At 29.0% G+C, this 12000-nt stretch overlaps 2 protein-coding genes across 2 annotated transcripts; one reads left to right on the top strand and one right to left on the bottom strand.

The window, feature by feature from the left end:
- Positions 1–386: 386 nt before the first annotated feature.
- On the bottom strand, positions 387–7522 carry Vps45 (vacuolar protein sorting 45). The gene is made up of 8 exons (XM_076327926.1): positions 7275–7522; positions 3908–4106; positions 3287–3436; positions 2397–2776; positions 2048–2320; positions 1814–1978; positions 1503–1732; positions 387–742 (listed from the first exon to the last, which is right to left on the bottom strand). The coding sequence occupies exons 1-8, from the start codon at positions 7365–7367 to the stop codon at positions 544–546; spliced, it is 1689 nt and encodes a 562-aa protein (XP_076184041.1). The 5' UTR covers positions 7368–7522; the 3' UTR covers positions 387–543.
- Positions 7523–8053: 531 nt separating this feature from the next.
- Positions 8054–10336, top strand: LOC143155357 (pyridoxal phosphate homeostasis protein). Its single transcript, XM_076327987.1, has 4 exons — positions 8054–8378; positions 8567–8927; positions 9025–9266; positions 9348–10336. The coding sequence occupies exons 1-4, from the start codon at positions 8307–8309 to the stop codon at positions 9417–9419; spliced, it is 747 nt and encodes a 248-aa protein (XP_076184102.1). The 5' UTR covers positions 8054–8306; the 3' UTR covers positions 9420–10336.
- Positions 10337–12000: the final 1664 nt, after the last annotated feature.

Consider the following 12000-nt stretch of genomic DNA (forward strand, 5'->3'; position numbering starts at 1 on the left):
ATCACTCATAACTATTTCAAAATTATTTCGATTCTTATAACTCTTAAAAACCGAAACCGACATCATAATTGTTTTCAATTTCTGATAAAAAGGTACAAAGAACTGACAAGGAGAGGTCTCCGCATCTGTGGAGTCATCACTTTTTTTCAAACTTTTTTTGTGATTCTACAGTAGAAACAAGTAAATACATATCCGAGCTTTTTTGTCGTACCAAATTATAATATGTAATTATTACAAATAATTTTTCGTTTATACTTATTAAACATAATATGCAACCAACAGTACAATTTTCGACATAAACATATTGAGGAAAAAGTTTAGGAAAGAAAGTGTAATATGATACATTTAACCTTAACATTAATATAACATTTTATTTTATTTATTGTTATCAGTTCTTTTTAAAATTATTATCAGCAAGATTTTATTTCTTGAGAAAAAGTATTTTATAATATGCTAATTATTCACAATGATAAATATAAATATTTTCATTAAAAAATATGAACTTAAAATATAATATATTAAAAATACATTGACATTATAGTTTTAATTATTGTTATTTTTATATTTTGATAAAACACCCGATGTAGCATGCTGAACTTCATCTAGAAAGCTTTGAGAATTATGGATAGTTGTACCTCCTAAAATAATTTTTACTCCAGGATTTTGTTTATTTAAATTATAGATTGTCAAACTTTCTTCATAAGTTGTTCCTCCAATCATAAAAACAATCACATCTTGTGGCCTAAAACGATAATTGATGTCTAATAATCAATTACTTTATAAGTATATTTATGAGTGGGCCGGGGAGGCCACCCTGAGAGCGGCGGGCGGGGGTGCGTAGCCCTTGAGGCTCGTGCCACCGCCTGTCGTCTAAGGGGTGGGTAGAGTAAGGGACGGCGACGCTCTCGAGGGCGGAGAGGCCAGAGCCGCCCTCGGGAGCGTACGAGCCGGGGTGCGGCCGCGCCGACGGCACGGTCCCAGGGCCGTGCCCCCGGCGCGGCTATGGGGGCCGTGGGCGGTCGCGAGTGTGGGACTCGCGGCCGCCCTCGGGCGGCCCCCGGGAGTGGGACGTCGGAGCAGTGTGGCCCTGCTCCGACGTCGGGCGCCAGAGCGCCGAGGAGAAAACAGGGAAGGGAGGGTGAAGTACCCCCTCCCTTCCCTGGAACGGGAGGACACGGGCGCGAGAGCCCTGCACGGGGGAGCACCTGATGTTATGATGTCTTCGGTCCCAGGTGCTCCCCCTGCATAGTGCGAGGATGGCCACCGTGGTGGGTTTTAGTGGGTAGGTCCCGCGCCCGATGGGTTTCCTTCCGGGCGCGGGGAATCCCACACTCCCCCCGCCCCTCCCCAGGCGGCGGGGGGGTCTTTCGAAGATTTCCCCCACGTTAAAAAAAAAAAAAATAAAAAAAAAAAAAAAAAAAAAAAAAAAAGTATATTTATGAGTATATAACAATGTTATCTGTTTCTAATTCCCTAAAATAGGAAATAGTATGTTTATTTACCTTTTAGATATGATTGTATTTCCAAGATATGGAAACGTTTGTGAACTCAACTTTCCCTTTATTAAATCTTCAAGTGTTTCACTCAATAAAGGTGTGTGTTGAGTATATATATTATCGATTCCACTTAAACCTTTGAATAACTTTTTAGTTTTCTTGGCTACTGATTCACGATCAAATAAATTACTTTGTCTTGTATTAATGCCACTATATTGTAATATGCTATGCACAAGCTAAAAATATTATTATTTATTATTTCTGTTGAAACTTAAGGTATTAAAATCATAACTATAGTTATTTTGGTTTTAATATACCTTGATATATGTTTCTGAAATCCCTTTACTTTTTAGTAAGTTCAGTAAACCGCTAATATCATTGTTTGCGTGTTTTTCATAATGAAGTGCATACAGCATTACTAATTTCACACTATCAATTTCTCGAATTTGGTGATTATTGATAAAATCTCTTATTTTTTGCAACTATGACAAAAACCACAAGTATACAAGATTGTTGCAAACATATAATAATAAAACATTAAGTTTCTATACCTGTATAGAATGATCATTTTGACAACTAAGCTCTTGTTCTAACTCTGATACTTGCAACAAGTTATGATTTTCCACGAATGACGAAAGCTCTCCAACTACTGTTACATGTTTTGATACAGTGCCAGAAAGCTTTTTGAACAGAGGATAAGTTTCTACAAAATTTTTCATATCAGTTATACTTTCTACCTTCTGATGACTCTTAGCTTTCTTTTGAAATTCATCCATCAATTCTTTTATTGTTTGTCCAATTTCACCGAAATTAAGATATAAATTCTGCTCAAAATGATTGTCTTTAGTTAAAATATTTTTTAAATATTATAATGATTCATTTTTTTAATATTGTACTCACGTGTGCATAAAATTCATCGTGTACTGCGCTAAGAACAACTTCTTTTAATTCCTTTGAGATACCTTTTACATGTGATAAGTTAACACGATTATTGTTAATAGTTAATAATTCATGAACCATTGCCTGATATGTCCATTGATGTAATAAAGGAGTGACAGGATCATCTCTTCTATCAAGTATAAGTAGAACTGGGCTTGACTCCTGTCTGAATTTGAATGAATTTGATTCCTTACTCAATACTTCACGTATTCTTTCTGCCAATCTTTTTGCCATTTCAGAGCTACTTTGATAACGTATATAAGGACATTTCTTAATTGATAATAAAACAGAAATTATGCCTAGAACTGTTCGATGCAAGTGCACTGGATTCCATGATAAACCTTAATAGGAGAACATAAAAAAAGAATGTTATTAATATTAATTAAATATTGCTTTCAAATATATAGAGAAGGTCATAAAAGTAATAATTAAAATATGTAACACTATATAACATTTTAACAAAGAGGATTAGATGTTTAAAATAATGACCTTCTAAAGCTTAGTTAATATGTCAATTTCAATAATATACTCTTCAGATGAGTAGTATTGTCACTTCAACATTGTTTTAGAAATATAACATTTCAAGAGAAAGAAAAATTGGCACTTTTTTCAGGACATCCTGAAATCATGTTATGGCACCAATGAAAAATTGTTTGTATTATGGATAAAGTACTTTACTTGAACCCATAGTTTTTAAATTTTTTTAAATTTTGGGTTCGTAAATGTCGTGCGTAAGACGATCAAATTTGAATGGGTTCATTATCAATGATAATATTAAAAGAGATTAAATTATGTATAATAATTCAATCTGTATGTAAGTAACAAAATATAAAACAAAAAAATTGTATTACCTTGGGAACATGTTTTGATTCCAAGTGAAAATAAATGTGGATTAATAACTAAATAGTCTGCATAATATTCATGAACTTCTTTCACTACTTCCTCTTCATCACTTTCAGCTAAAAGTTTAATGTCAGCTTTTGCGATAATATTACTGAAATCTGTATAAAATATTATAATATTTAATTAAATGATTTATTAACATATTATCATTAACACTTTACAATCTCTAATATTTCTCTACTAATCTTTTCAAAGGTATCTTAGAAATAATGCAAGGAAATACAAAATATTGAGTTTTATCATTTTATTGATTATGTTTTCTCTAATTAGTACACTCTAACTGGTCTGGTAGACTCAGTAATAACTACAAGTATGGTTTCAATTAAATAAAGCAACACACATACGTATTAGTTTATCATTAATGGAAATAATATAATTGTTCAAATTGTATGTTTACACTTTGTACATGTACAGAAAAATAGCAAAATGATAAATTTATGATGCTAACTATACATTTTCATTTTAGATCATATGTTATATTAATTTATTTATTTGCTATAAAACAACCAACTGTATTCCAAGATTAAAAATGATCAACTAAGAGAATAAAACAATTTATCGTTACTTACAAATATAATATGTGCCATATTTGGGCCATCGTAGCTCATCACAAAGACACTCGATATTCTCTTTCGTTGGTCGTACGAAAACTATACACTTCAAATGCTTTAAACCTTCATTGCGAATATTTCCATCTATTCTTTCAAACAGATAAACTTCCTTTGTGAAAATCTCTGATTGGCTATATAATAAACTCACTATACTTGTCTGCAAATACACAAATGTTTAATTAAATTTGTTTATATATAGTCATAGAAAGCAGGTAACACAAATATTTATACCTCAATAATAATGTATGAAATGTAAACAAAGAGACTGAATAAAATCAATATTGGTATTATTAAAAAATTAAAGTAGGCAATGTTTTGCAACTAGGCCCAGTTAAAATTAAATATTCACAGAAACCTTAGGCACACCTGAACAAATGTCACACTGAATTCTTTAACAGATGATTTCAATGCTAATGACAAGAAGACAAGTAGTAGAATCGCGTCTTTTTAATAAATTATGAATTAAATTAAAGATCTTAAACTGTTTAATTATTTACAATTACATGCATGCTGGGATTTACATGAAATTTTATTTTCATGTCAAATTTTTATTTACTGACTTCTTTCACATCGCTTGACAGGCATTTTCTATTTGTTCGTATAATTCACCTATGTTATTTATCAGTGAAGGGTGCACCATACTTTTAAAATATTAAATTGATTGGAAGACATTAAACTTTTCAGTTAGGCAACGTCGGCCCGCGGAACCGACCATATCAAATTCAAAAAATAAATTGTATAATAATACATATAATAAACAAAATGATTTCTTTAAAGGGTCATTCCTCTGTGACACCTTCAAAAAATCGAATTTTTTTCTAATTTTTCGAAAATACATATATTTAAGAATACACTGTTAAATGTATTATGATTTGTACAGGCCTTTTTATACACCTCCTGCAGTGTATGCTCCAAGTCATTGACTGTATAAAGAAAAGTGCACTACAAATCACCAAAATAGTACCAGCAAAATCCCTAAAATACCCAAGTAAGTACACTAATTTTGTTTTATATTTATTTGTGTATATTGGTTTGATAAACAATGTATAGCAAGTTTAAATTGCAAAATAGGAAACCATTTAAATCTTATTAGAAATCAATTTAAAAAAAATAGTTTTAAAATATATTTGCAAACTAGTCTGGAAGTTCATAGAATGATGGAGTTTCAGAAATCCTGAACTGTAAAATTCAAAACATTATTTCAAGATACATACATACATTGTTTTGTGAAGGACTCTATGTGACTCTAAGGGAATATTACATTTTAAAAATGTAAAATGATTCTCATAAACTATATTTAGTTAATTAAAGTATTTTATTGCAAATGTAAGGTAATTATACGTACAGGACTAACTAAATTACCTGATGTCCAAAATATAAATTAATGTTTACAAATGTTAATATTATATTACAAATTCTGATGTACAGTAATATTTTAAGTATATTATCTAAGTTCAAATTGATAATAACAGGCACAATGCATTGTGTAATATAAATCATTAAACCTTGATAGTAAATTAAAATTTTTTTTAGAACCATATCAAAAGCAAGAAGAATCATATTGATATCTCAGTAATCATAAATTTATAGAAAATATGTATAGAACATGTCCCAACATTTAATTTAAAACAATTTTAATTACGTATATGCTTGTTTACTATAAAAGCAATTTTAAACAATGTATAGTTCTCAGTAATTTTCATGAGTACCTACAATGCCCCTCTCAGTAGGAATTTTGCAATGTCATGAGGTTTATATTTTAAGTTAGGCTACCCTATAGATGTGCATCAAGTATATTCACAATGACTCCAGGTGTTTCTCATGAAGTGGTAACAACATTTAAACAAAAGCATGTTTTGTTTTTATTTTTTTTTAGTGCCTGCAACAATCTTTCCCTCTTCCCTCCTGGAAAGAAATTTGCATATATTTTAAGATAGATTTTGTTACAATACCTCCACATAATTTTCTTGTAACGTGATAATAAACAAACACAATTGAATTTTATTTACATATTGTTTAGTACTTGTCCCTATTGAATACAGATACGATGATAAATGGCCTACCCAATTTTCTAATACACACATATGAAATAGTACAATGAAGGTTTACTCAAAATTGATTCAGTAGATTTTGAGTTAAGCCAAACAGATAAACAAACAAAAAATTTTTAAAATACTTGATTCAGTCAAGATACCCTATACATCTGAGTTAAAATGGTTTAAGAATTTTACAATTACAAAAAAAGTTATAATTTTATTCATATAGATTATGTACACACAGATCTTGTTCAGTGCTGTTTTTTATAGCACATTTGCGCAAATGCTCGATAAAATAATTTTCCTTGAATTTGTTTGGTTTTAAATAATACAAAAGAATGCATTAATGAGAATAATAGTAACAATAGTAGTAGTAGTAATAATAGTAAAAATAATAATAATGATAATAATAGTAATAATAGTATTAATAAAAATAGAAACAGTAATAATAATAGTAATAATAATAATATTGTTGAATATAAATTTAAATATGTTTTATTCATTAGGTATTTTTACCATTTGTAAGATTTATTCCAGCTTATATTAGCATTTAAAATTCTAAGCAAGTATCCTAAATATTACTTTGAATCTTATTGTGTTAGATTTCTAAGAAATTAGAAAGAAAAGTTATAAGTTGTGTGAGTATTAATTGAAAATGCAGAAACAATTAAGTTCAAAATAAAAACAAAGTGAATATAGATGTGATAGACTGCATAAAAATAAAATGCAAGGTTTGAATAAAATCAAATTATATCTTATTTCTTTCATTTAACTTTATCTATTAAAATATATTTTTATATATTTTCTGAATGTAAGCTTTCAGTTACCAACTCCATTTTTATATGGTATCTTTCAAAAGATACATTCCATATACATACATTTAATAATTAAAATTATGTAGATCCTGCAAGAATGTATTTTAATGTATATTCTGAACGTAACAACCAAAGTAAACATATAATTACTTTTTAAAGTTTGAAAGAGATATTTCCAAGACTATGGTAGAATACAGTGACATTATAATACATCGGCTTTGATAATGAAAATTACCAAAACTGTATACAAGCTAATGTTTTATCAGATATATTTAAAACTACTCTTGGGTAAAAATATATGAATTTCTTTTTTTACATACATAAACATAGAGAGCTTAAATAAAGACATACTATTTTTTACAATTTCTTCAATTGTCAATGAAATATATTTAACTGTTTATACATACAAAATGATACTTCTATAATCGTTTTTAATTTCATTCCATTTGAATATGCAAGTTATCAAATATTTACCGTCTGTTTGTCCATCAAAAGAACTTTCATGCCAGGTCCACTATCCTCCGTCATTCGTGTAATATAAAATTTTAAAGCAGTTACTAAATTCATTTTAATTTAACTTTTCAGAATTCTTAATTATTATTTATTATTTATACTATTATTGATACATTATGAGTCGCATATTGTTTATAAGTTTAATCTTTAAAGTTCTATAAATTGCATTGTTATCGCACCTATCACACTGACAATTCACACTGTAAACATCTTTGGACACAATTCATATAACATATATTTATACATTTATGTATTGAACATTGCTTTATCAGTAGAACTAGAATGGAATCTAAGAGATCATGGAGTAAGATTAACAATTGGAGGAAATCTAGGGAATAAGTATAGAAATATGGTTGGTCTATACTCAGTAGAATTGTTGCAGACCAATGAATGTCTGCTGTAGTCACATAGTTTTATTAGTATATACTTTCCAAGCACTCACTAGATAAAGTATAGTTACATTTTTATTTGTGTATTGTATACCAGAATAATTCCCTAACTCAATTGCACTGCTTTGAGTACCTACGCTTTATGTATCGTATCTCAAAATTGTTAATTACCATAATACAGTAGTGGAATCAAAATGGCGTTAGATTTTGATTAGTGTGATTTGTCTTACATGCCTTACATTATCTCTAATGTCTTATTTTTATAAAATTACAATGAAATTTATTTGTATATATTAAATATAAATAAAATAACTTTATAAATGATAATTATACCTAGTAGGAAAAATGGAAATTAAAAATTCAATTTTGAAAAACATCGTTCTACTTTTCATGTGTAATTTAAACAGTGTAATTTAAAGTGTAATTTAAACAGTGTAATTCAAAGTGTAATTTAAACAATTTACATAGTACTTGTGATTATTTAATATGGACACATATTAAAATAAATGTATAATAAAACATTTAGTCCCGATTAAAAATGTAAATTATGTAACATACTTCACATTGTAATCTAGCTCGATAAATATATAAAAGGGTTACAAAGATGACGAACCTGACAGTGAATTTAAAAATTGTTTGTGATAAAATTCTTGATGCTTCTGCTAAAAGAGCATTAGTATGTTTTTATTTTGTATTTATGTTTTATTATTAAATATAATAATAATTACTTTCTAAATGTGAAATATATTTCTATGGGTAGCATGTTTATGCGAATATTTACATATATTTATAATACATTTATTTATAAATAGCATATATAATGTTAAAAGTAATAACAAAAGAATTACTGCATTTTTTTTACAGGAATATAAATATTTTGAACCACGTTTAGTGGCTGTGAGTAAATTTAAACCTCCTGAATTAATTATAGAAGCTTATGAAGCTGGTCAAAGGTATTTTGGTGAAAATTATGTAAATGAGCTAGTACAAAAGGGAAATCACCCAGATATTTTGGCAAAATGTGAACAGATACGTTGGCATTTCATTGGTCATTTACAGCGAAATAAAGTGAACAAGTTATTGAGCGTTCCAAATTTATATATCATAGAAACAATAGACAATGAGAAAATTGCATCTGCATTGAATACTTCTTGGCCTAAATTTAAAAAATGTAATGAATCAAAATTAAAAGTGATGGTACAAGTCAATACTAGTAAAGAAAAAGGTATTATTTATTATATTAATAAAAAATAACGATACTGTAAACATCTTTAATAAAGATTTTAAATACAGTGAACATTTGTAAAATATTGTATTTTCAGAAAAAAGTGGTTGTGAAGTTACCAATGTTTCTTCTCTTGTAAAATATATAATTGATAATTGTAAAAACTTGGAATTTGTGGGTCTTATGACAATAGGCATGTTTGGGTACGATGTTACTAAAGGTCCAAACCCTGACTTCTTGTGTCTGAAAGAATGTAGAGAAAATGTTTCCAAGGAATTAGGTATTGACTTAACTAAAATGGAACTATCAATGGGAATGTCAAATGACTATGAGCAAGCGGTAATTTTACCAAAATATTTTATTGTACTAATCTTGAATATATAGAGTGCAATATCAGAAAATGAACCTAAATTTGTTTAGGTGGAATTGGGCAGTACAAATATCAGAGTAGGCAGTGCAATTTTTGGAGAAAGACCAAAGAAAGATACTTAAGTAAACACATTTCTCTACTTTTTCCATACAATAAATTCTGTTTTCAAGTATCAAAATTAAAACTGCTAATTCCTTCTGAAACTGAAATAACTGCTAGCTATGTTTAGCTACTAAACAGTAGGGGAATAATACATTTTTCTTGAATTTTGTTAAAAGATTGTAATTTAGAAGCAAGAAATACTGTATTTTCGTCTGTAATAGATTGCTCAATAAGTTTTGTCGTTTGATAAGAAATGAAGCTCTTAGGTTCATCGTTTTATTTTTCTAAAGATGGTACTACTGTTTGATGAACATATTTGAAGTTTCATGTAGATCTGTCGACTCAGTTGTATATTTACAGTTGTTCAAAGTTGAAGTGTCATAATATTTTTTTACAATGGGAAAATGACAAAACTTAATTGAACAACCTAACTATAATGTTATAACGAATATATTTTATACTTATGTGCATTATTAATTTCACATTACACTTATGCATACCATTTAATGTTTCTAAGAATTATTACATATACGTTCAGAAAGTATTTGATTATATAAGTATAAATTATATTTACTTTATGGAAAGATATAAATTAAAGTAAAATGGATTAAAGAAAAAATAAAAGAAATTTATTAAAAAGTATCATAATTATAGACAGAAAAATGAAACATAATATTTATAGCATAGATATATAGCTTATAAAAATTCAAAGGCTCAAAGTCATTACAAATTAGATTCCTTTTTGGAAAAGTACTCCTGTAGTGAAACCTGTATAGACAGTTTGTACATAGTGTACAATTAATAAGTTTTTTTTTTTAAGTATATGACAATACTAATATAAAGCATTTACTGGAATGTATTCAAATAAAATAAGATCAATAGTACAATTTCCTTAAGTTCATTGTAATCATGGTTATTTTGTGTATGAACACTAAGCTGGATCTTAGTTATTCTTTAATACAAATAAATTCTTAATTTACAAATAAATATTGTTATTAAATAACACTTTTATTAAATAAAAAACAACTTCTTAAAAAAAAATTAAAAAATAGGATTACATATGGGATTGGAGTAAAATTACTAAAATTTCTAAACTTTAAGTCTAGTTTTAAACTTTAATTGTGGTACACTTTTCTGTTGTATTATTGATTCCCCCTTTGTAGAAATTATTTTTTTTATCAATTAGAACAAATTTAAAGGGTCACATATAAAAAGTTCGATGGTCAAAAAATAAGGTCCGTAGTAATGGACACATTTCAACTAAATTGAGTTGTCAGAGATCATCGTAGATACATATAGTAACTGGCCTATGTTAACAATATTAAAAAGAAAAATAATTGAAGATTCCTTAGCTTTCAAAATCACTAAATAAGGGTAAAAAAGAGTATTTATATATTAAAAGCATATAAACTTATTTTTAACATAAACTGTTGGAGAGATCCCCCGTTTCATAATACATGGTTGGACGACCAGCTAGCGAGGTTTCTCTATTTCGTGCCACATTGCATTGTACTATTCTTATTATGTTTATATTAACCTAAAACTAAAAATAATATCAACAGATCAGAGATGAGAGTTGTTTACATTGACATTCCGCCTTTTCTTTTTTTTTTTAATGGGGGAAATTTTCGAAAGAGCCCTCCGACCCTCTGGGGTAGGGGTCGAGAGTAGTGTGGGATTCCCCGCACCCGGAGTCTTCTTGAATATTGTTATGGATTATAGTATGTATGGGTATATGTTAGATGAGCGATCGGGACGGTTGTATTTTTAGAAAGACCGAGCTGTAAGCGAAATAAGTCAAGTCCTAATATCTTCTGTGGTGGCACTACCCACGCTTGCCACCAGAGGGAAACTGACCACCGACTGTTTCCCGCAAGTTTACGTACTTGCCTAATCGGTACATATACGGTTCTTTACCGATCTACCATGCCTCGGTATATAACGCAGGGTTTGCTAGAATGCTTTACTGATGAGTGCACTAGCAGGCTTGGGATAGATCCATCCTTTCTTTTCCCTCACTTTTCTTTCCTTTACCTCTACACATCGAATTATAACGCTCTCCACACTTCACTTAGGATAGTATAAAATAGAGAAAAACATATCTTTATGTGAATGATTTTCGGGTCTTGATTTTATCTTCTCGAGAACATTTTTTATCGGCAACAAAATTATGTCATCCAACTCAATTTTCGTTAAAATGTAGGTAGGGGAATTTTCTTATAATTTGCATACGAATACTTTTTTAAGCTGTAGGCTCACTTGTAGCTGCTATAGGCTAGGGCAATGAATTCGTTCACTCATGACCAGGCGAAAGCTTATGTTTTTATAGAAAAAGTGTCCTTTTATCGCACTTGCCATTATAAGACAGCTAACGGTTAGTCTGGAAACAGAGTTAACCCCTTGTCAGTACCTCAATTTTGACGAAATCGCTGTATAAAATGCCTACCTGTTTTTTTTTCCAATAAATTCGTTGGTTATGTTATACTGATGTAAAAAAAGTGATTTCAAGTGGTAAATAATTTTTTTTTGTTGTAAAAAATGAAAATAAATACGTACATAACATTTTATTTTAATACATATCATAAACATGACTAAAAATTT

The sequence above is a fragment of the Ptiloglossa arizonensis genome, chromosome 2 (assembly GCF_051014685.1).
Source record: "Ptiloglossa arizonensis isolate GNS036 chromosome 2, iyPtiAriz1_principal, whole genome shotgun sequence".
Taxonomy (NCBI): Eukaryota; Metazoa; Arthropoda; class Insecta; order Hymenoptera; family Colletidae; genus Ptiloglossa; species Ptiloglossa arizonensis.